Source organism: Oryzias latipes, chromosome 9 (genome assembly GCF_053564925.1).
Source record: "Oryzias latipes strain Hd-rR chromosome 9, Olatipes_Hd-rR_3.1".
NCBI classification, from domain to species: Eukaryota; Metazoa; Chordata; class Actinopteri; order Beloniformes; family Adrianichthyidae; genus Oryzias; species Oryzias latipes.
In genome coordinates, this window is record NC_136245.1 from 10,114,094 (window position 1) to 10,142,093 (window position 28,000).

The window sequence follows — 28,000 nt, forward strand, 5'->3', positions numbered from 1 at the left end:
CTTGTGACCTGCTCCGTGCATTTTCTACATAACAAATGAGCTCTTTTTTAAACTGCATTTTTTTCCTCTGCTCCTGATTCCCAAGGATTTTAATAAAGAATTATCTAGAAATGCAATTTTAAGTTACATTTTCTTAGTATATGTGCTCTGTCATCAAAAATTTTCATTGGAATGGGTCTTTAAGTTCCTGCTTTCAGACAGGCAATTGTCTCAATCTTGAGTAAAGGCAGATGAATAAGAAAACAACTAAATCTAGGAGGCCAATTTTGAGGATCATAAAGACTTACAAGTCTGAGGAACCTTTTTTTCTTCTCCACCACTGCACTACATCCAAGCCCTCCAGGCAGCTCAGGTTGACAGGTCTTGAGCCTGATACTGCTGGAACAACGCAGCAATCATAATTGGCCCCCATTCATCTCAGGCATAATCCTCAGCTTGGTGCAGCCTTTTCTACTCATTTTCTGCCCGTGTTTACTTACTCAAGGTACGCATCAGCTTCTGCTCCTCCTGAGGATTTTGCTGCCACTGCAGAGCTGTATACTCAGCAAGTATGTGTGTGGAGGGTCGGCTTTTCCAGCATGGCTGCTAGAAGCTCCATGATTGTTTGACTCACATTCAACTGTCAGCGTTCAATGGGCTGGATTACGATGGAGCGCAGCATCGAGTGTACCCTGACATGTTGACATGTCCTACTAAGTGCATTTCAAGGTGGATTTACCCTGTTTGCTCTATTGCGGGGCAGCAGAAGACGCACAATTGCTAAATAGGACCTAACTATTCTTGAAACAGCAGGGAACTTAAGTCCCGCCGTCTGGAGCAGAACTGACACTGACTTCATTCACAGGGTGAGTGAGTCTGCTGTGGTCCTCGAGGAGGTTCAGGGGTTTCAGAGAGCTCTGCCCTTAACCAAATAAACACGGTGGAATGTCTGCCATTGTTGGTGCAGAGGGTTGAGTGACAGGGCCTCAGAGCAGGACGGGCTGTCAGTAGAGACAGCTCAGAGTGTGTCCATCCCTTCTGACATAACTTTATATAAAAATGGAACACTTCAGCAAAAACAAATTGCGGATCCGCTCAGGAGGAGTTTGTACAGTTTTCAGTGCCCATCAGGACTTCTTTAAAGACCCCTGCCTATAAAAATCCAGTTTTTGGTGCTCCAATTCAAATGCACCAACTAGATGCATGGGTGTCTCATCTGAGCTGGCATCTGGATCAGAACTGTACGGATGCATAGCTCCAATACTGCTCACCATTTGTTAGGTGGGTTGTGAGGGGCTGTAAGCTAACAGAAGAGCATGTAAACAGAGCTATGGGTGACAAGGAGCTCTTTTGTGAAAACTATAACGTTTTTATTGAACGTTAAATAACTTTATGTTGGTTTCTAGAGGACCCTTTGTTTCTAAAGAAAAAAAAGAACACACACCCAAAAGAATGTGTTAACAGAGTCTCATAATCACCTTTTAATTCGTTGATTATTTTATTTGTTGTTCGCACACTGTTTTTAAATGTCATGTCTTTTATCTGTTCTTGCTGGAGAGCTGTTTTAACCGAACTGCCGTTGGCGATTAATATTATTATAGTTGTCTATGAACTGCTAAATATAAAACCTTGAAATGTCTTCAAAAAGGCTCGGAGAACAGCTTCCCAAAAAGACTACAGATTTGCTCCTGAAAGACTAAAGAAACAAAACTGAGGCATGTCTCTCAGAGTACAGTATACTGACCTGCTCTACAGCATTTCTGACAACTATCTAGGTAAGTAACAATTGCGTTCAAACACACAAACGGCAGTCAGGTTAGTTGACTCCATTTCATAGTTTTCTGTTTAAATAAAACCAGTATAAAAGTATAAAAAGACTCAATCGGTGAAAGCAATTTCTTTAATGGCAATACTGTATCTCAACACGTCATTTCTTTACATATAAATTATGTATCACAAGGCTTTATTGACAAATACATGTCTCTATTTACATCTCCTGACGTTTGCAGCCAGGTGACATCAAACCTGCACTCCCCAGTTCTGGGTTTGAGTTCAGGTCATCATTAGCTGGCTGCCCTGAAAGTTGACCCCCGACCTCCTCTCCTTCCAACTGGTGCTCATGGTTAGGGCTAACAGGTTCGGTGAATGTTTCTCAGTATTTTCATAAAAGATGTCTACCTTGTGAAGTAAACAAGTGGGATGGAGTGATGGGGGAGAGGGGGCAAAGAGGCAAACAGACCACACTGACACTGACAGTCCCCATGATTTCCCTCATGGAGACTCAGGCTGCCTCCAGGACTCTGAAGTGGCTTGTTAAGCACAGAATTAGACTCAGTTTTCCTGAGCTCCGCCCTGCAGTGTCGGTTGGTGGTTCTGTCTGCTCCTTGGTTCATGATACCCTCCTTGTCCACCTGGAGTCACCCCCTCGCCCCCACCCGGCGGCCCCTGCAGTGCCGTGGCATATGAGCCCTCTGTGCTCCAAGTGATAGAGTCAAGCTGTTCCTGCTGAGCGGAGGTCAGGGTCCTTCAGTCAGCACCTTGGCCCTGAACAGAGCACACAGGAATCCCCCCGTCCCTCCCTGAGCGTGGCTGAAACCCGGCTCCCTCCCCAGGCCCAGGTCCAAATAAACCTGGTAGCTCTCAGTCTCTTTTTCATCTCTCCATCTCCTGGCACGCTGTCACTCCTCTCGTCATAATCATTAATCAGACTGGGCAGATTATGCTTCAAATAAAAATAAACTGCGGAATCGTGCAGTTTCTGCTGGAATCCTCCTTATTGACAGGCCCCGCCCCCCTCGCCAGCGACCTAATAAACCCAAGATGTCGGATACGGACAACAGGTTGGCAAACTGGAGGTCCATTAATGCTTTATTGATATAAACAAACTGGCTTTATCTTCAAGGGTGATGACTCTTGAAGACTAACCTGCCATCCTTGTAAATATACACCAGATAACCCTTATCAGTTTGGCACCAATAACGCCACTCTGCTTTCCAGCTACAGACGCTCACATTTTATAAAGGGATTATAGGGATTAGATGTGCAACCTGACTGCACTGAAGCCTATGTTTTATACATAGACTTTTTAATTTTGTTCTCCTGCGTTATAAAAAAAGTGGGGAGAAATTGAGGGCAGCAGTGCCCTCTTTAGGTGACACGTGGTAGTGCAGGGGTGATAAAGCTCTGGCAGCATTATAAATTGGATACAGTTGTGTGTCTCTGGGATGTGGCATCTGAACAGCTTTTGACAGCGCATATTAGCAAGTCCACTGTATTCTCTCCATGTGGATGGAGGAGGGCATGGGAGGAAAAGGATGGGGGACTGCTAGGTCCAAAACAAGCTGGGGGCTCCCTGGCCCAGGTCCCTGCTGGCTGACTGACAGGAGCCTTGCTGACTATTTGTGTGTGTCCATGGGAAATGGAGCGGTGTCGCTGCGGCGACGGCCCTGGGGCCATCCATCAGTGTCATTCTGGGGGGGAGCGTATGGTATGTGTCACCTCCAAGACTAATGGACAGGAAGTACAGCCAGAGAAACAACAATATTTGCAGAATATATATATTCAGAAGAAGGTTCAGACCCAGTCTATGTTTCTAGTGCGGTTTCAACAGAATCCCGAACGTAGGTTTTTAATCCTGATTAATGAGTGTGTTTATTTGAAAGTCCCTCGCTCTGCGCCGAGGCTTATGCTAACCTGATCTAGTTGCTCTATTTCAGGGCACATGCCGGACAACAACAGAGCTACTTATCACGTGACACGCCCGCGTGACGGCCTGCATCTGTGATCTAATCTGCAGGTACCAGAGAGTTGGAGAGCTGAAAGGAGAAAACAGGAGCGGCTCGTTTAGCCATCGCTCCTGTGTGCCCGCCGTGTGTTCAGAGGCCGAGGTGCTTAACCTCAGCAGCCGGTGACAGTGGGATCCAAGCCCGAGCGCTTCGTGATGTTGATCTTCACCAGCTCCTCAGCAGACGTCGGGTGGATTCCGACCGTCTGCATCAACTGGCGATATGTTGCTCCACACCTACGACACAAACACGCTTTTCAAGACGTGCTCAACCACAGTGCTTTTCCTAAAATCCATCGCTTCATTACATCTCTAAATATTCTGATGATTTAAGTTCTGCCTCATTAAGAAAGGAATGAACGCATTGATGTACAGTGGGAAACCGAGCACATAAACTGTTCAGAATTCAGAATTTTAAGATGGTTTTGAAGCCACTTGCACCACCGAGGATTCATTTAACTTACTGAAGTGCCAAAGAAAAACCCTGAAGGACCTCTCCTGCATTTGGACCAAGAAAATGTAGACCCAAAATCTTCTGATGTCCGGCACGCTCACATATCACCTGATGGGAAAAAAAGCCCCTTTATTAAAAAAATAAAACAGATTATAATAAACTTTATTTAGCCCAATACATCAAGGAATTGACTAAAAAAGTTACATTTATTTGGAATTAAGATGTTTTTGAAACCCTTTGATGAAATCAACAAAATTCTTTTGTGATATCATTTTTTATGAGACGTTGGCTAATTTGGTAAGTTTTTGCTCACAACAATGTTAGTCCAACCCTGCAGAACCCAACAACACTTTTCTTAAGGGCTTATGAAGTTAAACAAATATGGTTTTTGTTTGTTCATTTTAGGAAGAAGCAATTAACAACAGCCAAAAAATAAAAAAGTAAAAAATAAAAAAAAATAATTATTTAAAAAAAAACAACAGAGGGCCAAATTTGTGGGTTCTCCAGGGTTAAGAAGTAAAAATATTGACATGAGTGTCAACGAAAGAAGCCCCTTATTTACCCACTGTCTCAAATTTGATCCACACATTTTTACCATGGTGTAACTGTATTACGAAGAATTTTTAACTAATTTTGTATTTTTATTAATACAGCAAGTACTCATTTAAAAAAATTGACTAACAATAGATGAAGCTCGGAAAGGTAGCTAAACCTTCCTTGTCAAGTGTTTTTAAGATTTCTTGCAGGCATCCATTTTGAAATGATTAGAAAAAGCCCTTCTACTGCCTCTAGTGGAGGGATGATGAACTACAGGGCAGAAAACATGGACCTTAAAAACCGATACAATAGGATTTTAAAATCCTATTTAATCCTATTTTTATCCTATACAATAGGATTTTAAGGAAAGTTTGGATCATGTTAAAAAAAAGGGAGACTCAGAAATGTGTATTTCAAGTCTGATATGAATGGTTATATATAGTTAAGATTAAATATACCCCATAAAGTTTGAGGTTTCAATTTAACAACTGTGGACTTACTTTGATGTAACACTGGGAGGAATCTCGCTGTGCGACCGTGAACTCCAGGGGTTTGTAGAAGGCATGGTAAACCTACACATACACACAATGAATTATTTAACTGTTGACAAAATCTCACTTTTCATGAGAATTGTGTTCAAGTCAGTTATTTTTACTTTACTTCCACATAAAACAAAAACAAACAAACAAAAAAAAGAGGATGACCACTGTCCTAAAACTTTTGGAGTAGATAGCTTTGAGTTAAAAATGAATTTTTTGTTGAATAAATTTTTTTACAAACACATCAAATATTTACAAAAATAAATAAAGGCCTCATTAGCACTAATTCTTCCACGCAGCTTCTATCTGTCCAAAAACTTGAAGCAGCCAGTCTGATGCGGCTCTTCTGGTACAGATTTAGTTTCAAAGTCTTGACGGAGAAGAGCGTGTCGTGTGTTTTACTCTGCGAGCGGACGTGCTCGCACAGGCTGTGAGGGCATTGCAGCTGTCAAGAGGCTGGTCCGTCCTGCAGCTCCTCCTCAGATCTCAGCAAGCCTGTCATCACCCCCCCACACCTCAATCAGACCTCCTGCTCGCCTGTCACTCAGAGGCAGGAGCCTCGGCTCGCCGGCCATAACATTTATCCACGCTCTCCTGCAGGTGTTGCTGCATCTGCCACAGGTAAAAGACCCAGCCCTTTGCTAGAGCATTGTGTCAGTGTGTCAATGTTTACATAGCTGTTGTGGAACACCACTTTTTCTTTTTTGTCTTTTGCAAGGATATAAACACTGACATCATGATTGCCAGACTTTGTTCGTCAGTCTGAGAACAGAGTTTTTACAATAGGAGCTTACAAGTCTACTTTATATAATAAAATGCACTTCCAGTCCATGTGAAGTTTTATCAGAAAATCTCATTTCTATAGGCAAAACTATTGGTTTTATTCTATTACACATTTTTACAAAACCTATTAAAAAAGTAGTTTTTACAAAATGAAAACTTTTTTTATACTTTCTTGATTTGTTTTCTGGCTTTTTTCCTCCTATACTGACCTCATGTTGCATTTTGTGAGTTCTACTGTGTGGTATAATAAAAATCATATTGTATATTCTTTAATCTTTATCATCTTGAATTAAATATCATATCCTGTCTGTCTTGAGCCTACAGTATCTCAGTAGGAAGAGCAAAGTGGTAGTTTTCCTACATTAAATACAAATGTCAAATCATTTGAATTTAATTTTTGAGATATAAAGGCAAAATCAAACTGTTTAAAAATCTAACTTTATTTAAAATGCACTTGTAACACAAAGTGCTATACTGTACATAATAAAAACATTTTTCAACTTAAAAAGTAAAAACAAAGACCTTCACACACACAGAGAAGTAAAACACACAGACCCAGACACGACAAAATGGAACATAAAATAACGTATGAACAAGACGCAAAGAGGAAATCTGGCTTGATACTGAAGTGGGAACCCAATATTTTGGGGACCTGTCTACACCAGCGATCACCACACTCAGGCACTACCACAGGTTCTCCCACGATCAACAAACAGACAAAAGGGTGCAACTCTCAGCATCCAAACTCACCTCAATGCCGTCTTTTCCGTGTCTCTTCTCAGCCTCCTCCTCAGACAGACCAACGCAGCCGTACTCCAAAGGTGTGAAAACTGTGGTGGCAACCTGTCATATTTAGAAATAAAAAGAAACATTCTTGGTTTTTCAAAAGGTGCAAAACCATGTCGCTAAGAAATAAATCAAAAATTCTTACCATGAAGGCAGATTTTCTTTAAATAAAAAGGAAAAAAATCTGCCAATGGGGTTAGAAAAATTACTAAAAATTAAAAAAAAAAAAACAAGAGTGAAGTAAGAAAATAATAAAATAGGAAAAAAATTGTAGTCTCTAAGACTACTCACTAAGACTATTCAGGATTATTTTGCAATTAAAAAACTTTCTTGATAAGAATATTTTTCTACGAGACAGAAAATTAAATTTTCTTTCCTGAAATAAGGATCTGTTTACTTTCTTAAGATTCAGTTTTTTTGCAGTTTAGGCATCAGTGAAAAGTCATTTTACCTTTGAAATAAGCATTTTAAGAGATTTTCTTCTTTTCCAAACGCATCATATAGAAAATTTGCCGCATTAAAAAAAAAATAATAAAAAAAAACGAGGGATCAAATACACAAACTCCACTCACATCTTTAATTTTGTTAATTAAGTTAATTTTGCTAACAACCATAATACATTTTTAATTAAAGTAGTGGCAGGATGAATTTAAAAAACTGATGAAGATGGATGATATTTTGGAAAGTACTGGCATATTATGACGTGAATCATCCTAAGGAAAGACTTGCAGCGGGATGAGGGTTTGGGCAGAGGAGAGTCCGACCAAACAACAGTAGAAACGGCCATATTTTTGTCTCAAATGAGGCTTAAAACAATAAGCAGGGAAAGCCGCAGGGATGTAAGCTGTGGAGAGATGGAGGGAGTGTATCACCCTTGGAGGGCGAGAGCCTGAGTGCCTTACATTGTCATAGTTCATGAGCTCAGAGCTCCGACCAGCCAGTCTGTGGGCGAGGAGCCTTCCTGCTTTAATAGCTGTTGGAGTCAACTCAGGACGACCCTAAAAACATTTACAAAAAAAATACAGTTTGCATGATTTTTTTTTTTATTAGTCATCCTGTAACAATGCCTCCCTTGGTAGAAGGGAGACCATAAAGAACCCTTGAAAATAGTTTACGGTCCTTTTAATTCATTTTTGACACCTAAACCTGAACTGAAAGTAAAGATAACAACTCTTGTGGACGTAACAGCTGTCACCATGTTTTCATGGCTACTGACGAGACTCTTGTAAAATGGCTGGTGTTTGGTTCAACATGTCCCAGAATTTAAGCAAAAAAAGCACAGATTCCACAAACTCACAGTTGGAAATAAAAAACTTTCAGCTATTAGAACGTAGGTTTTCAGTCTTTTAGTCATGTTTTGCTAACTTTGCTGTTTTTCTTCACAAGCTTTAAAAACCCACTCAGGTGAAAATGGTGTTTTTAACATGTTCTTGTAACATTTTTCTGATGATGGATATAAAAAAAAATTAAGCTTATAAATTGATTTGTATTTCTTCATTGAAATTGCTGTGAATCAGGAGTTAAAAAAAGAGCGTATTTGTGACATAGAAGCTACACTCGGCAAGTCCCCCTAAAGAACTCCTGTTTTCTTTTTATTTTGGCTAAAACTGCATAATCATAATTAGGGGATAACTGGGAACACTTAAAAATTGGTTAAAATGTTTTATTATAACTTTCCAGGAAACTTTAAAGGAGACTTTCTGAACAGGAGTTTCCAAGGAAATTTTGCAGTTGAAAGAATCCAGTCGGAAAATATTAAGTCAAAATTTTATTAAGTTTTGTCTAAGCTACGCCCATACTTTGTAAAAAATTTTTATAGAAAACTCCAAATTGTTAAATCCAAACCCGTTTGACAGAGTCTACAAGAAATGAGAGATTTATTTACGTGTTCTTATTTTTACAATATCTAAATTAGTCAAAAATTCCTTTCAATAATGTGTAAAAACATGTACATTGTGGATGATTTGGAGAGTAACAAACAGAGAATGTGCAAAACGTTTGAGTGCTACAAACTTTTTTCAGAGTTTCTGAAATTCACTGTCCTGGATGTTTGCCAGCCGTCAATCACTGAGACATGCATGCACTGAAGAGTTCAGGAAACAGTGGGGCTGCAGGGCAATTCTAAAGGAATGACTACAGTCTGGTAGAATGGCACACATCCTGTTGACTAAAAACATCTCCTGCACCTCCACATGTGTGCGTAACTGCTTACACGCCATGCATCAATACAGCGGCAGCTTTTTTGGGGGGCTGAAAAAGCAGACAAATTAGAGACGGATATCATCCCTCTGGGTTTTTAGGGAAAAATCACTTCCTGGCTGTTTGAAAAAGTTGATGGATTGAGAAGTATTGTGAGTCATCAAAGCAAGTTGTCAATCTCATAAATGCTTTGCAAGTGTGTGCTTGTGTGTTACAACTGAGAAGCAGACAGCTGGAATGGTGGAAAAGAAGAAAACAAAAAAAAAACAACCATGGTAACACTTAAACAGCCGGCTTAACTAGTGTGAACATGGAGCCAGGTGCTAAGAAGATGCTTCAATGGTGTCTCACTCGGAAAGATTAAGTTGATCATGAGGGGGGAGGGGGCCAACCAATGCAAAATGACTTCAGAAAATGCCTTTTCTATAAATCTTTGATTTAGGTGTTTCTTCACTCATTTCAGACAGTAGAATCTCATAACCTTTACTAACATTTTTTTACCTCAGAAGAATCTAAAGAACAATAGAAGACAAATGCTTTAGACTTTAACTATTGACTACATAAGAGAACTGGACTGAGTGACCCCCACCCCGCGTTCCAAGTAGGAAGTACCTGCTGGCTACAAGAGAGATAAACAGTTATTCTCACATACCTTTTCTTAACATGCTCTTGATAATCCTAATTTTTTTCATGATGTTTTTTATTTATTGCAAGTGTTACGGCCCGACAGGCAAACGTGTCTAACTCTAGGGGGAAAAAAATCACAAAGGGGCGATAACATATGAGGAAAAAAAAGATTGTTCAAGTTTTAAACTGACCAATATGATGCCTCAGTAAAAGCATTTTGTGCCCAAATGCCAAATTTGCTATTGTACTGCAAAATGCACAATCACAAATACACTCTTTTTCAACAGCAATTCTCATCAGAAATACTCTGAAATTGATGTGTGAGCTTAATTTTCTTCACTGGTATGTCTTCCGTCATCGGAAAAATGCCAGTTAAAAACACCAAAAACACATCAGAGTGGGTCTTTAACAGTCAATACAATGAGCATTAACCAATGAGCATTTAAATTACCACCAATAATTATCTAAAGTCCTTCCTAGTAGGTGAGTTTCATCAGTGGGCCAACAGGCTGCTCACCTCACCGATGTCACCAAAAGCATAGATGTTTGGTAATGAGGAGGATTCATCAGGGCCTACAATTATTTTGCCCGTTTCTTTGCTGATTTGCACTCCAAGCTTATCGAGACCCAGAGCTTTAGTTTCAGGAGCTCGACCTGCAAAAAAAAACAAAGGATCAGGAAGAATTGGTGATGGAAAACATGAGAGAGTGCAAACAGGCCAGGCTGTAACTCTGCCATCTGATCACCTCTTCCTAAATAACAATCGTTTCTTAAAATCCATACAAAAAAAATAATACACAAACTTACAGGTAAACAAATTTAATTTCTGCAAAAGCACAGGAAAGATTTTTGACCGAATGTGACTACTGAAGGCCACTCTGTCAGAAATGTCTTCACTGGATTCCAGCTGATGGTTAGTGAACAACAAAAACAACATGTGGCCACCTGAAGGCCAGAGCTCCACCAGATGATGAGCAGCTGGGAACAGGAATCCCAGCAGGCCCACGGGACACACCGCGCTCCACGCTCAGCCACTTCCGGGGGAATGGCTGACTGATGCTGTCGACACCAAGCCTCCATAGTGATGGAGCCTGAAGCAAACGCTTCGCCCTCCCCACCATTCTCAACACAGCTCCGTACAACCTGCCCGAGTTGCATAATAAACACCCGGCATGGAGGTAACTCCGTGTAGATGCTATCGGGCAGCAAAAATAACAAACCTCCGAGACCCTTTTTCCTGACTGGAGCCGGAGAACAACGTCCTCCCCTCTTTCTGCAGGCTTTTTGGGGGGGCCACAGGGCACCGTATTATTCTCCACAGTGTGTGTGGCTGCTTGGGACAGAGCAGGGAGAACAAGCCGAGGGGAAGTAAGGTAACCTTGACTAATTCCCCAAAGTAGGACGTCTAAATATTTTCCTGTCTTGTGAGACCAAAACACTGCAGCACATGTTCTTCTCTCCAGCTTATTTTGTGTAAACTAAAGAAATATGACTGTTGTTTATCTGCATACACCTATTCTTTTGTTAATTATTATCACTGCTATTATTGTCCTCTTAAGTCATTGTCATCTTATTTGCAAAAATAAATCCATAGCGTTGAATATTTTCATTTTAATAAGTAAATTTTATTTTTTTTGCAAAAACTACAATTATATTCATATTATCTTTTTCAGAGGTTACTTACTCAATATTCATGTTTGCAGCTCAGTACCTTTATAAATGTAGAACACAATCCAAAGGAACATTTAGGTAAAGTCATTAATTTAGTATGTAAAAAACAGTTTTTCATAGGGGTTGTGTTTACGTGCTTAAAGACCCACTACAATAAACATTGCCATTTTGGTGTATTTAACACGTTCTTGTGGCTGTTTTTTCATGATGGAGGACACATAAAACAACTATTTGAGTATTTCTTCACTCAAATAGTTGTGAATCAGGAGTTGACACAAAAATGTCATTTGAAAAAGATTGGAGCTGTGATGTAAAAAAAAAATACAATTGGCGGGTCACAAGCTCCCTGCTCCGCTCCATTTTGATGCATCCACTTCTAGATAACTAGATCCATGCACGTCTTTATTTTCCTCATCCAAGCTGACATCTGGCTCAAAACTGTGTGGCTGAATAGCTCCGGTTTTGCTCGACATCTTTGTTGCACCGGTAATGTTAGGCTGAGGTTGTAAGGGGCTGTAAGCTAGCGGGAGAGAGAATAAACAGATTGATGATGGGAAACAGTGGGGTTCTTACTTTGGTCCCGTCCAGAGCTTAAAGGGCAAATTTCTAATGAACTGCCACTTTACAGAAAACGTGTCCTAGAAAATCTTAGCTAAAAACGACACAGTTCTGCTGAAAAGACCACTGGAATTGCTTTTACTATAGATCAAAAGATGATCGGAGAGGGACTTTAATGGTTGTTTTTTTTTTGTCCCACGTTGATCTTTAACAATTCTCATAAACTTTACCAGCTAACAAACCTAACCTCAAAACAGAAATTCTGGTCTTGCCAAAGCAACAAAAGGGGTTTGTTTGCAGTTGAAGTTGTGGCTCGGCTGCAGAGCTCCATTGTGTGGTTTGGACACGGCAGCGGGCCGGCCAGCCGGCCGATAAGAAGCTTGGCTGGACGCACTCACAGACGTGATGAAGGGAGCCAATCTGAAGAAAGCATGTTGTGACATTAAGAGGAAGCCCCCAGAATGCTTTGCTAAACAGCCACAACAAACCTCCACAAGTTGAAATAAGAGCGGGCAGCTTATCTAATCAAACCTATGAGCAGAGACAAAAGGGAGAGTAAATGTGGCGCAAGCTTGTTTTCGTTTCAGGGAACGGATCACAAACTCTGCCAGACAGTGGCGTGTTGCGTTTCAAGCCAAAAAAGATTTTTAGATGAAAAAGAGATAAAGAAATAGAATTAAACTCTTGTTGCGTCTAGGGAAATACCTTTGAGGTTCCACGTAAATAAATAATTCTGTGCTTAAGAGGATATAAGCGGAATAAAACTAAAGCAGTACAAAGGAAATGTGGTCAAAAACACTGAAGAGAGACAAACTTAACAGGCTTCCATTACTTTGACCGCTGAATCTTGCTGTGTTAAAACAATGAGTTTCAATTCAAAAATATGTTTATTTCTTTAAAAGTTCCCAGTTTTTATTGTATCACATGTAAAAGTTATGTTATTTTGACATTTGTAAAATCTTTAGTTTGGAAAATGATAGTTCTTTACAGAAAAATCTGCTCTAAAAGTTTTTCCAGTACAGGAAGTGTCTCATTACTGACACAAACCAATCATATTCTTTGGTGATTAAATCTACATATCTAAACTGTGGATGAGCCCCTTTCAGCACTTAAACTTCCTTATCTGTTATTTTAAAGATGGAATAAAAAGAAAACATCTGCCTAACTTTGTGATGACCATTAAAAAAGGCTTACTATATAGCCTTCTACAAAGCAATGGAAATGACTATATTCCATCTCCTGAGTACAGTCTATTGGAAGGTTTTGCTTTTGAAGCCAGTCCCAAATGATCGTTTGAAAAACACCTCCACACAAGCGGCGCTTTCCTAGCCCTGAAGATTTCCGCTTGTATTCAACAGATCGCCAAATGTCCTCTGATAAAAGGAGGAAATGTCTGTAAATGACATCCTCGAGCCGAGCATGGAGACTGATGTGCTCACTGTCAGAGACACACACAGGAAGCTTGGAAATGTTCTGTTTCCTGCTCCGTTCCTACAGCCACACCTGGACAGGGGAGCGGCCGGGCCTTCAGGAAGGAGCAGGGGAAAGGTGGAGGGAGGCAGAGCCATTGAGAAGGATGTGGCACACAGTGGTGATCCCGTCCACTGGTCCCCTCTGGCCTTTAATAACTCCACAGAGGCCTGGGACCCTGCCTGGCCCGCCGTGTGGGGCGGCAGTGAAGGGAAGTGGCCTTGTAGCTCATAACTTCTACATCCAGACATCAAAGAGCAGAGCGCCGCATTGTTACTGGTTCTCACTAAACTGTCTGGGAAAAAAGCCGCCTCTTCCATGCATGGAGCCTTTACAATGATGTCGCATTTTAGTCCGGCGCTGAGGAAACTGTGACGCGTGAATTTAATGCTTTCTTTAAAGGTGATAGAAATAAGAACAAATGATATAAAACTACCATTTTTTTGTGCTACGAGTTGCTTAGGAGAAGTCGTAGCAGCCAAAAAAATGCAGGAAAAAAATCTTATAGAAGTTGCACTGGGGTAGAAGTCACACTTTAATACGTGATTCATGCATTCAATTTGTTGCTCGACGCCTGCCAAAAAAGTGCTTGTAAACTTGATGCTCTAGACGCGTTTTCAGCCTCATTGCTACATGGAAGCATTGTCTGTGAGTGTATTTACAATGCATGGAAGATATGGACGATGTTAAGAGATCAGATGCATTTATTTGAAAGAGTTCCATGAAAGCATCGGTAATAACGTCTCCATGTCTGGGTTCATGGGATATTCAGAGACTCTGGCAGTACAGTGAGCTCCACCATCTACTGCAGGAGCTGCATCAAAATGAGGGCCGCTTTCAGCTAGACTTCCCATATTAGTCCCAGGAGGGGGAAAGATAAAATAAAATAAAAGTAAAGAGGAAGATCTTTTCATTATTTTCTCAATGCAAATAAGAAAATGGTCATACATTTCAGAAGGACAACAATCCGATTCTCCTCCATGTTTGTTTTTGACTCCACTGCGGATCAAGTCTGAGTGACGCTTCTCTTTTCTGTGCTGCTGTTCATAGTACTGATACGGGTCTACAGTGCTCTTTAAGAGTTGTTAGTGGTAAAAATAACAAACATTTGAGCCCTTTTTAAAATTAAAATAAAAAATAATCACATATCTCACCAGCCTAACTAAGCAAGTTATACCCAGCAAAACAAACACATTTATTTTTTAAGTGATTTAGGACAGATTTTCAATATAATGTTAAGAAACCTGTCAGGGTTAAAGGTCAATGCCATGCCATTACTCTCAAGAGTATGTTCAGGCACAGATGAGCATCACCTCAGGTGATGAGAAACAAAGAGTGCTCCTTATGGAAACACATGTACACAGTAGATTTGAAAAAATAAAAAATAGTCTGACTCTGGTGGAGATTCCTGCCTTTGTTACAAGTGCAAAAAATAACAAAAACGAAGCAGATCAACGCTGGAGCGATGACAGAGGGGGGGGCAGGAGCTGGGGATGGCAGCGGGGAGCTGGCAGGGATGGCAGTGACAGATGTGATGTTGGTTTCCGCTGGGCTGGCACCAGCAGGAAGGAGCAGAGAGGGGAGAACAAAGAGGGTGGCGTGATGACCTGCGCCTGGGTGCATCCTGCACCCTTCTGCCCTTCTTCAACCAGAGAGCCAGGCCATTAACATTTCCCCTCTGCTTTCTCATCACTCACACTTTATTACTTTGTTTTCAGCCTCGATTCATCTGCATTTGCTGACACTGCACTCTATTGGGGATTCATGGAACTCAGTGGCAACGAGGGGAGACAAGACATCTATACCAATATCAGAGCCAAAAGTAAAGACATTTGTGCTTGCTAGAGTGCTGTAATAATGGAAAGAAACCACAAACCGCTAGAAATCCTGCCACATTTATAGCTTTTGTGGATCACATCCAAATTGTTCATTTATTTTTAGCATAGTGCCCCTAAAAACCTAGTCTAAAGAAAGAGGATACATGCACCAAACACCTTCAAAGGTGGAGATTCTGGAAGATCACTTGTTGCAAGCCACAAATCAAGTTTTCGTTTGTTTCTAAACTCATATCCAGTTTTACAGTAAAAATTGTAAATAGTGTATACTCACTAGCACTTTTCTACCTTTAAAGTCCAGTGTGCTCTACAGTCACAGTCTAATTCACACACAATGCAAAAACTGAACCTCAAGAAAGTAAAAACACCCTTTTTTCAAGAGAAATTATCTTATTTCTTTTCTGGCTTTTTAACAACAAAATAATCTTAGGTTGAGAAAATGTGTCTAGAGCTTTTTTTCTAAAATAAAAATTCTTGGTAAGACATTTTTTTCTCAGCCAATTAGCAGATTTTTTTTTCTAATGTAAACGAAATAAGATTAAAAAAAATGAATCATTTCTAAGGGGTCTGTTTTTGTAGTGCATATTCCCACACACATTGACCGCTGCCTAACACTGGTGCCAACCTCTAACCACCAGGACCTATGTGGGGTTCATGAGTAATGTGGGGCTCAGCGCCTTGCCCAAGGGCACTTTGACACATCGGCTGGCAAGGTGGGAACCGAACTTGCAATCTTCTAATATGCCCCATGGCTGCCCCAAATCCATTTTTACAGTTGAAAGGCGCCCAATCGGTCACTCGAAGTGACTGCAGCTCCAAGTACCTCTCTATTGGTCAAAATCCTTGTCTGCATGTGCAAAACACTTTATGCCACATTACTCTTGATTGTTAGTGACCTTAGATAAAAATGACAGCAAAATGGCTAAATGGAAAAGCTGATGTAAAACAGGCATAATATTTGATATAAAAACCAAAAGTGTAAGTGATGTAGTAGTCAAGTTGGGTCTCCATCCGTGAAGTTCAATCCCAGAGCCTGACAGTTTTTGCAGCCAAAATTTTAGACTCAGCCTTCAGCCAGTTAAAGTCAAATCAAATCAAATCAAAACTTTATTTATAAAGCACTTTTCATATATAAGTATAACACAAAGTGCTTTACATTAAAACAAAACGAAATATAAAAACAAGCATGAAGATTAAAATAAACAAGCAAAAAATTTTTTAAAAAATAGGGCCCCCCTCCCCGTACCAACACACAGCCCCCCACTCCTTTCACACCTTCCACCCCCTAACTGATGGGGAAAGACAATGAGAAATAGGCTGAGCACGAAAACAAGATGTTGGAAAGGCTAATAACTGGAACCTCCCTCTCTGTGAACAGCTGCATAGACAGCCAAATGCAGCATCACAGGTGGGGACCGCTCCACCACAGCTAAGCTGTGATGCAGATCCCCATCCAGAGCTGCAGCGGCTGAACAGCAGCCGACCCAGAGGGAGGGGTCCCAACTGAGGAAGCACTGGAAATAAAAATGAAAATAAAAATGAGAATGAAAAAGTAAACATATTGATAAAAACAATAAAACATTGAAATAAGGTAAATTAAAATAACATGTTAAAAATCTAGTTTAAGTTCATAAAACAAGATAAAATAGATAAATAATAAATAAATAAATACATACATATGCATAAATAATTAAATAAATAAATAAATAAAAGTAATAAAAAATTGGCTAAAAGCCAGGTTAAAAAATGTCCCACTCTGATCATCTCTTGATTTCTTTTCAAAGCGTTCCCATTGATCTTTTATTTACGATTATGCCATTGTAAGACAAAATCAAAAAACCTGTTTTATTTTCTAGGACAGAGTTTCTGCAGATCGGCAGTAGTGCTTTAGAAATTTACCTCCGAGTTGTGGGCGGGATCTTTGCTACGGAGCATCCCCGCCCCCCTTCCCCTCCCTGTTGTGCTCCCTTGGAGCAGGGAGCTTGCGGCCCTCCCACGGTTTGAATAAAGAAATACTCAGAAATGCAATTTTAAGCTTGATTTTCTTTATATACATCCTTCACCATGACAAAAATGCCACAAGAACATGTTAAAAACACAATTTTGAAGTAATGTAACTTACCGACTGCCCACAATAAAGAGTCAAAGGTGTCGCTGTGCTCACAGCCCGTCTGGGTGTTGGTCCACGTCACCTTCAGAGCTCCAGAGGAGAGCTTTTCCACTCTTGTAGGGACAGACTTCCACTCAAACCTGGTTCCATAGGACTCCAGGTGGTCTGTCACTAAACCTGCCATTTGCTGCAGAAACACACAGACAGATTGTGATGGGAAATCCCTTCTAATAAATGTCCAATGATCAACAGATGGGAGGTCAGAGGGCAGTACCTGATCGAAACCCCGGAGGGCGATGGTGCGAACCATCACTGTGGTGTCCAGGCCAATGCCTGTGAGGAAGCCTGCACACTCTAGAGCCACATCTGAATGAGAACAGGCTGAGGATTACAGATGAACTTAAATGGAGTGAATCAAATGTATAAACTACAAAAATGCTCCACATATGTTCTCGTGCCAAAATAACACCACATGAAACAAAAAGAAAAAAAATATTTGAAACCCCTTACTGGTGAAATGATCCTGACATTTTTTTATATCAGTCTTAATAGCTAGTTTGTTCTCTTCTGCCCAACAGACCTGATAAAGTGACAACATTTCCAAGCCCTCAGGCAAAGGATACAACTGGCTCCAACAACAAGTCTGCAAAACACAAAGGAGAAGCACTTAGATGAGTCAACGGTAAGAGATACTTTTCATCGTTTAAACAGAGCAAATCCTGAGTGTGTTCATTTCAAATTTCTGAATTAAAGAGGTGATGAACTCCAAAAACTGCGTGACCTCAGCGGTTAAGAGGTGTAAAGGAAATGCAAAGTGGAAGACTATGTGTGTGTGGTCTGGGCCAATCTTCATCAGCCATAGGTTGTGCTGCTTCACAGGGTTAATTGCTGGCATTTAGAGTAATCCCTGCGGATGGGCTGTGCCATGTTCAAGCTTCAAGTCCACACATCAGCCTGCTGAGTGATGCCTGTCACCTGCAGACGTTCTTCCCACCGGTGACAGCTCTGAGCAGCACATCCTGCTGTTGCACATGCAGCCTTTCTAGAGGCGTTTTCCTTATGTCAGTACAATGCACCGTTCCACTTATCGCATATTGTGAAGTGGCTTAAAAAAGATTAGGTGAGGAGCTTCAGCTTGATTCTAATCCTTCTTCGCTGGGAAAGTGTGACCCTTCCCCAAACTCGCCGTGTTCATCTTTCATGCTGGTCTTCAAACTCAAAGACAACACAGCTCAGAAGCTTTTTACTCTCCAGTTTCACCATTCAAAAATACAATGGAATACTTGCTAAAATGCTGTTGACCACAAGAACATAATACTCATGGAAAATAAATAAGCAAATGTTTCCAAAACTGAAAAACCAGCCTGCTTGGCTCTTGTGTGCAAGAAATTTCTGCAACACAAGACTTCCCAATCAAACTCCGGCAGGGACCCATCCAACACTTTTGAGTTCTTCAAGCTTGTTTCCTATCACTAAAGCAACAGCATGAGGAAAGCGTGGCCAAGGTCTTACTGGCTTCACTTTAAACCGTCTCTGAGCGCTTCTTAACCTTGGGCACCACTTGAAAAGCTGGTGGAGCACAAATAAAAACACCTGACTGGGGTTCTGATACTTGATTCTGCAATTCCAAGTTCAGACAAGAGATGAGACTTTGATACTTCCGGCTTTTGGCGTGAGATTTACTCGGGGCGGTAAGCGATTGCGATGCATGCGAAGCGCAAAAACAGGTGTTTTGCACCAAACGCAGGACAGCTGCTGCTGCAAGCTGGGCCTGCCACTGAGGGGGATTCAAAGCCATGTCAGAATGATATTAACTGAAGATAAAGACAGCAGGTCTGGCAAGCTAAGATCATATTTTGACAGGAATAAAATACAGTAAATCCCAAAGTCTTCAAGTTTTTTTTTAAGTGCAAAACATAAAAATGAAAAAGCTAAATCTTGGATGTAAGATTACATCTGTGCAAAAGCACCGACTACGTTACAGAAAATTTACAGCTTATTGCTATACTATTTTAGAATGTACATTTTAACATTAGAAACACATATTTTATCAAAAGCTGAAATGTTTTAGAAGGGAACTTTCTTGAAGTTCTGCTTTCATTATGTTCTTTTGTCTTTGCATTCCTTCATTTCAAAGATGTTAGACCAGTGACTGTGTATGGGAACTGGACAGAATGAGTGACGTCACCCATAGAAAATGGTTTATTCATTCAATCATTCAACTTTTGCTCATAGATTGATGATTTAAATGGACTTCTCTGTTAAATGCTCTCTTTGTACCACCAGCTCATTGGTCAGTTTCTACAGTTTCTGTGCTTCCTTCCAGACTTTAAGCCTGAGGCCGAGTCTGTTGGAGGTTCATTGGAAACTTGTCCGTCCCTCCCGGAAGACCTCACCGGCACAGATCAGAGAATGACAGCGCAACAACTTAGCCAGCCGAAGCTGAAACAACACATAACATCTCTCTTAAGTGAGCTGGACGGCCCACTAAACAGCGCGCTCTGACATCAAAGGACTTCCTGACATCAAGCCGTGTCTTGTGGATAACTCAGATGAACTTGTTGTTGTTACGTGAGCGAGAGTTGAAGTTACAGGCGCCCAATTTCCCATCATTTTTTGAATCTTCAAATATCTTTCACAAATGTTAATAGCTACTTTGACTTATTGAGGAAAATGATGCAGCATTGAATTAGTGTTTAATATATGACCTATAGGACGATAGATGTCATGGATAAAGAGAGCCATTCACCTGTAAGGACAGTGCTGCTCATCTAAAGCTTGATTAAAATCAATTACTTCAAGCAGAAATATATTCGGGAAAACAGTTTTATCGTGGCGGAGATGTGCTCATGGGAATGCTAGCAGCACTCTTGAATTATTTAAACCTGCATACAACTTTTAACCCTTTTTACTGTTTAAAAACTGAATTCTAACCTTTCACTGATTTTGAGAAACAACACCAGAAGGTTTAGTAAGTTCAGGGATGAATCCCAAGCCTACGTTTCAGTCCTAAATCTTACTTTTCTCAATTCTCATTTAAGGGAAGTGATAAAGGGAAAGGAAACACTACCTTAGGGACATTTTATTGTGAAAAAAAATAAAAAATCTAAAAGATTAAAGTTTTTTAAATCTACTTTATTAATCCACTCAAATGTGGCACAAATACACACCTGAACTATAAACAGATGTCCACTTTTTAAAGACCCAATCCGATTAAAATAATGTTTATAATATTGCCGCTATTTTCTGTTGAACTGTGTAAAGAAAATTAAGCTTAAAATTGCATTACTGAATATTCTTTTATTCAAATTGCTGTCATTTAGGGGTGGATGAAAAAATACAGTTTGATAAAGAGCTTATTTGTGACTTTGAAAATATTTTGTGCAAGCCATAAGCTCCCTGCTCTGCTCCATTCAATCCATCTGCTTGTAGACGACTAGATCCATGCCCGTCTTTGTTTTCCTCTTTTGAGCTGACATCTGGCTCTAAACTGTACGGCTGGATAGCTCCGACTTAGCTCGTAATTTTAGTTGTACTCGTAACGTTAGGTTGGAACTGTGAGGAGCTGCAAGCTAGCGAGAGTGTAAGCAGATTGGGTAACAGGAAGTGGAGGAAGGCTTGCTCCATGCCAATGGTCCTGCCCACAAATCCGAGGTGATTTTCTAATGAACTAATCCCGCTCTGCAGAAACTACGTCCTAGAAAAGGACAGAAGTTTTGGGGTTTTGGCTTCAAAAACGGCATAATCATAAAAAATAGACCACTGGGAAGGCTTTTATCTTAGATCAAGTGGACCATGATTGGGATGGGATTTTAAGGATCGTGTTAGAAAGAATTTTTAGGTGTGCATAATAAAAAACGTTTTAGCTTTTGGAACTGTTTTATAAAAATAAAAACTATATTTTTATTTTATATTTTGTGTATCAATTGTTTAATTTAAGTAATTACCTAAAAATAGATTTGCTTTAGGGTCATAAATGAGAAGCAGTTCCTGAAGTCAGATATATCCTGATTCTTGTATTTCTTCTCCTACTCCTTTTTTCTACCCTTGATAAGGAGAGCTGAAGGGTAAAAAGTTTCTCAGCAGTTTACCTTTAAGTCTTCACTGTTTATTTGAGGACGTATGTGTCATTTTTTTAGGATCCTTTAAGTACTTGCTGAGTTGGAATGAGTACGTAGTAAGCCCAGGATGTACTGTATTTTCAACCATATAGGAGTGAGCGCTGATGGAAAGTACCTGGAAAAGGGCTAAATATCAGCAAAAAAAAGAGTCTTGGCTATTCTGACTTTATCCCTTACATTAATAAAAGAAAAATTTTAAAAATACGTGGATTGTTACAGTATCTGAATGAATGTAGAAATAGCTGAGCCAGGAGAAACCCATGTGCTATGTGAGCAAACAGGGAACAAATAAAAAAGGAAAAAAAGAAATGAAATGTAAGAAATTCATCCCAATTTAATTATTTTGTCAAATTTTTTGATATTTTGGTAAATATTTGATGTAATAGATAAAACAACATAAGCTCTATGTAAGCAAATAACAATTTAGAAGTTTTTCACTCTCAGAGGATAACTTTTTAACAGATTTATTTTTCTTTTTGTAAGTAGTGTTGATTTTGTGACTTCACTGTGTCAATAACTCTGGAGAAATATCAATTATATTTAAAATTCAAAACCCTTTAATACACCATTAGGAAACTAATTAAACTGTGTAGGATTTTGTCTATGTCATCCGGTAGGCTAGCCCCCATTTCAATCTAATTAGTTTTATTATTTGGGGATTTTATCCGTTTCTCATTTCCTGCAGCCGATCCAAGAACGTTGTGCTCTCCACAGGTGGACAACAAAAGAACTCCTCAAATGTTAATATCACGGTCATCCTTCCATGTAGATGGTTTCTGTTTTTTCAAAATTATGTTTTTTGAACAATGTGTCAGATGAATTAAATGTTTCCTTAATAATTATTGATCACTTTTTCTTTTTCCATCAAGTGTTGAGAAATTGCAGTAACAAACATGGATAAACACCTTTTAAAAGAAGGAAATAAATAATTTGCAGATACGCATAAACTATAACAAATATAGAATTATGAGAAACGGAAAAAAAAGTCAGAAACAAGTCCGTGTCAGCAGCGGCAAATAATCTGCTCTCACTCAGGAGCTTAGACATCTAAACAGTTATTTCCGTTTATCCATCACCACCGAGCACATAACCACGACAGCCCAGGTACAACACCACTGCTAGTCACCATCTGCGTGACGTGCCAAGAGGAAACATCAGGGAAGGACAAATTAACCAGGTGATGACAGCAACCAAATGGTTGGATTAAAGGGCTTGTTCGGCCGAGGCCGGGATGCACGCTGCTAATCTGAACCATGAGGCGAGGACAGGCTGACAGGAAGGGAGAAAAACAAGCTGCACATCTCTGATGAATGATCGCGCTGCATGACAGCGGGATGTGCCGTGTCAGCGAGCAAGGCAGTGTGCAGAAAATACAAAGGCTTTGCTTCCTTTGCAGAGAGAACTGAAGGTTGCAATCTCAAAATTAAAGGTCACATAATTATTGGAGGAGTGAGGTGACCTTTTGTCTTATTTCTATTTTGTACATTTTCACTTAAGGATAAGACCAATGAGTTACAGAAAAGTTCACATGCTGTAATACTTGAAGTCAGCGCGTTCATGCGTGCGGACCGTGACAGGGACAACAGCCTACGTTTTTCCGGGGGACTTTTTCAGCCAGAAGATGTCATCACTGGTGATGCCGTGCTCCATAGCTCCAGGGACCTGGAAGGAAATGTTAAGCTGTAAGAAAAGCTGTCCATTCATCCAAAATAGAAATGTGAGAGGATTCAGGATAACAGTGATATTTACATTTGAGGGATACTTTGGTCGTCCACCTGTGGCGAGCACAATATTCTTGGCGGTGAGGATCGTCTGCAGGAAATGAGAAAAGGAACAAAATTCTTCAAAATATTAAATCAAAAGGTGACAAGAACATTCTGCACTAAAAGGGGTGACAAAAAACAGAAATACTTCTGAACAGTTTAATATTTTTAACAGTGTTAAAGGGTTTTGATTTAAATATAACTACAATTTCACTGTGCTGATGAGAAAAGATTCAAATGAACAATTTATTTGACACAATGAAGTCACTAAAAAAAAACAACAACAAATAAATCCCCTAAAACTATTAGATACAAGTTATAGGTGTTTTTTGTTTTATCATCTTTACAATCAGAAGATGATTTATGAAAAATTTGTTTCAAATATGTATGTTTGAAAATGCAAATGGAAATGGTCTTTTTGAACAATTACATAAAATGGAAATGAAAATGGTTCATTTCAAGCAATGAAAGGAATTGGAAAAGGAAGAGTTTATTTCAAATCAATCAAAAATAATTTGGGAAATGGAAATGATTATTTTTTCAAAAATTCAAACAATTTCTGAAAATAAACATGGTTCATTTTAAGCTATCAAAAATATTTTAGGTAAATTAAATGGTTTAATGAAAGTTTAAAAAAAATGCAACTGTTTATTTGAACTAACCACATTGGGGGGGTATACCTAGCAAAAAAGGAAATGAAAACTATAAAATAAAATAAAATAAAAAAATTGGATATGGAAATTGTTTATTTTCAGGCAATCAAAAAAATTGGAAATGAAATGGTTTATTTCCAGCAATAAAAAGTTTTTTTTTGGAAAATTATAAGTCTATAATTGAGTGCAACTGATGCATTGTACTACAGAAAAAGGGCACTTAATGTATGAAAATCTTAATTAAAATTCTAAATCTCCAATTTCAATTCCAGGAGGTTTAATCATCATTTGTCCTCGTTTTTAAATTTCTGTTTTTATTTTTGCATGTACAGGCTGAGGCTGCAGGAGGCAAAACTGTAGATAACTGTAAACTGGGCAAAGAATATTTTTGGACTATGTTTAAAATACTCACGCTCTACTTCATGTTTAAATGAGAGTCCTCGTGTTTTTATGAGTGTAAGTAGCTCACCTCTTTTCCTGCTTTTGATAAGCCTCTAATCGTGTGTTTGTCCACCAAAGTTCCTTTGAGGTTCAGATATGTCACTTTTCTGCAAAACACAGCAAAAAAGACATTGCAAGCATTTTAAAACGGTAAATGTTTTTTATCATTATGTGTAAATTAACCATCCATTTATGCAAATTTTCCTACTGTAAATTAAGATCTTATTGGTTTATGTTTTGTATGAATTGACCTCTGTTTTGACAAGCCCCACTATTAAAGATGAAAATAAGAAGCTGTCTAAATGATTTCATGGTTTTGTTCACACCATTTTGGCATTTGCATCATCGCACACTGCACATATCTTTTTTATCTTATTAGTTGCATGTGAAATTGATGTAGACAGAATGAAAAACAATTCATTCAAGCATTTTATTAACTTTCTGAAGCGCAGTGAATGATCTTGCATAGATAAATTTAAGTGAGTAATTATTTAACAGAGCGGCTGTGGCAGGGATTCAATTTGTGGCCTTGTACATCTGCATGCTGACAAGATGGACAGCAGTTTGTCTATGAGTACTACAGAACACTTGCCTTGTAGGCGTTAAAGCCCTTTAAACTGTTCACTTTTTTTTTAAAATACATACCTGGACTTTCTAAATACAGTCTATTAATTACTTATGGTTAAAGTTTGTCAGTTTGTTTCTCTCAGTTTATATTTCTGAGAAGCAACTTGGTAATTTAGTAACTTAAATTCAAATTCAAATTAATTTTATTTATAAAGCACCTTTCATGTCAGACAGACAGCTCAAGGTGCTTTCCATAAAAAACAAACAAAAATACAATAAAACCAATCCCCACACATGTAATAAAATAATTAAATAAGCCCCTCATGATAAAATACACAAAAACAAGCACAAGTAAAAGAGAAATGACAGAGCTTAAGAAAAGAGAACCCAGAAGGCGCCGTCCGCCCTGTCCTCCTGTTGGCCGGGGTGTCAGCATCTGCAGCACAAGCACAACTCATCCCCAGCACCCCCCGCCCCAGAGACCCCCAACCCCCAGGCCCAGTGCACCCAACACGGGCACACCAGGCCCGGCAGCCCGGAGGAGCCGGAACAAGAGATGCCAGAGGACAAGCATGGCCAAAATCTCTTGGAGCCTGAACACGAACACCCCAGCCAAGGGTGAGAAAACACTCGTAAACAGTCTAAAATGTAAAAGTAATAAAATAAAAAAGTTAAAATATAAATACAGGTAAAATATGAATATATTAATTAAAATAAAATAAGATGATTTAGGGCATAAAAAAGTCTAAATTATAAATTAGAATAAGTTAAGAGATAAAAGGACTGAAAGGCATTACACAAATAAATATGTGATAAAATAGCATATAAAATATAAGAGTAAAGATACCACATATAAGATCTATTGAAAAGCTGAGTTAAATAGATGAGTCTTTAACTTCTTTTTAAAAACCTCAACAGTGGGTTTCAACTGTTCAACTTAGAATAGACTTGGTAATTTACTGCCTGTTACCCAGGACGTTGTTTTGTTGATTTGAATATTTATATTAGGGAACTGCAATAATCATTACTATAACAAGACACTGGTGACATGGTAATAAAAAGAATATCAATAGTGACTCACTTGTCCTGAAGCTGGACTCTGTGGCCCCAATTCAAAGACTTAACATAGTTTTGAACAGCTTCTGCCATGGTGGCCCTAAAAGAATAACAACAAACCAAGAATTCAGGATGTACAGCTACAGTAGATGTAAAACTACAGCGATTTCTAAATAATTAAAGCACGTTTCATTTTATTTGTTTAAATACATATAAACTGAAAAAGAGTTGATATTTTAAGATATACATTAAGTAAAATTAACTTGTTAAAACATTTTTTTTAATTTTCTTTTTAAAAAGCTCAGAAAAGAACAATAAGACAAAGACAATGATCATTGCAATGTTTTCAATGTTTCAACACTAGATGGCGCTGTTCAGCTACTATTCTCTGCGGCAAACTACAAGGTCAAATGCAGCCCAAAAATAATTCTTGGTGTAATAACAAAAAAGATCTAGAAATATGCAATAATTGATCTTTTCTATTATTACAACTAATTAAATTTAAAAAAATAATAATAAATTACTTAATAAAGCATTTGCTTTTTCTCTGTTTCCTTTAATTAAAGAAGCAATTTAAAACTTTTGAAAAGAATTTAAGTGTTAAGAGTTTTAGAATAAAGCAATTACTGTATTAGCTTTTGGGTGTTTTAATCTTATTTTTCTTTTCAATGACAAAACTGCTTTAAATTATTGATGTATTTTATTTTTCTAATGAGATGTGTATAACATTTTGTATGAAGGTTTATAACACACTAGTCAAGTAATCTTTTTTTATAAAGAGAAAAAAAAAACAAATTATGAGAGAATGTCATAAATCAGATATATTTATGCTTGACTTTTAACCTTTACCACAGAGGAGTTCAGCTTTGCTTTGACTTACCAGTCATGGGAGACTGTCCCTGATATCTGCCAGCCATATCTCTGCGCATCTTTGACCGCAGTTCCAAGCAGAGCAGCCTGATGCATGAGCTTTTTAGGGATACAGCCCACGTTGACACATGTACCACCAAGACCCCACTTGGTACCTGAAAAAAAAAAACATTCAGGGTAGATTTCTTTCTTTCTTTTTGTTTTGTATAAAATGCATAGAAGTTTGTTTACCTTTTGCAGAAGGATCCACATAATCTAAAACAGCAACTTTCTGTCCCAGCTGAGCCGCTGTAACAACACGCAGTTATAGCATGATATCAGTAATCATCCCGTTAGTCTTGCCTAGTCTGAATTTGTTCTAACTAATATTGGCATTACCTTCTTTTGAGCACGCAAGCCCCCCCGAACCACCACCAATAACCACCAGGTCATAGTCATGCTTCCCTGCGACAAAAATCGAACAACTTCAGAGTATCGTCACTTTACTGTAATGGGACTACAGCGAGGCGTTAGCATAAAGCTACAAAGCAGGCAAATAGCAGTAGCTAGAAAAGCGGGTTCTCTTGGCTTAGTTTTTTTACACCCACAGTGAGTGGAGAAAAATGTCAAGACTTAGCAAACCATTCTTTCTTTAGGCTGACCAACAAAACTGTAGTTATCAGGACATTTGTGCTTTTTCAGCACGTTTTTAAAAAAGTCATTCGCCCTGAAATGTTTCAAAAAAGTCAAAATAATAGAAAATTCAACTTTTACATTAGCTAGAAACCGTGTTTTTGGAGATAACAATGAATTAGAAGATGTTATAAAGTTTGCCTTAGGATATGCTGATAGTTTTAAAAAGCAGACACAAATGTGAAAACATACATTCAAAAAAAAAAAGGTTACCTGTTAGATTTCTTTTTAAAACGTGAAAAGAATTTATCTTTTTCCATCGATGACTGCCTCTACAGAGGGCAGCCATGTTGTTATTATGAAAGGACCCCGTTTTGATCAGGGTGGCTTTTGAGTTGCCTTAAAAGAAATACAACAAATTGCTGCTAAACAAATAAATGCAATTAATTTTACTTACGCGGTTTTCTGACTAATTTGAAAAAAGTTTCTTAAATAATTGGGGAAATTTAAACAACACTGCAATAATCAAACATAAAACATTAAATAATCAAACATTTTTGCCTAAATGGCTTTGGCCACAATAGT

General features: G+C 38.9%; 1 protein-coding gene across 1 annotated transcript; it reads right to left on the bottom strand.

Annotated features, from left to right (window-relative positions):
• Positions 1-1,865: 1,865 nt before the first annotated feature.
• txnrd2.2 (thioredoxin reductase 2, tandem duplicate 2) lies at positions 1,866-27,832 on the bottom strand. Its single transcript, XM_023958707.2, has 17 exons — positions 27,689-27,832; positions 27,182-27,247; positions 27,035-27,091; positions 26,814-26,958; positions 25,959-26,033; positions 24,339-24,417; positions 23,203-23,265; positions 23,045-23,115; positions 17,956-17,975; positions 17,607-17,698; positions 17,345-17,519; positions 10,206-10,342; positions 7,765-7,860; positions 6,827-6,919; positions 5,255-5,326; positions 4,228-4,325; positions 1,866-4,000 (listed from the first exon to the last, which is right to left on the bottom strand). The coding sequence occupies exons 1-17, from the start codon at positions 27,762-27,764 to the stop codon at positions 3,877-3,879; spliced, it is 1,539 nt and encodes a 512-aa protein (XP_023814475.1). The 5' UTR covers positions 27,765-27,832; the 3' UTR covers positions 1,866-3,876.
• Positions 27,833-28,000: the final 168 nt, after the last annotated feature.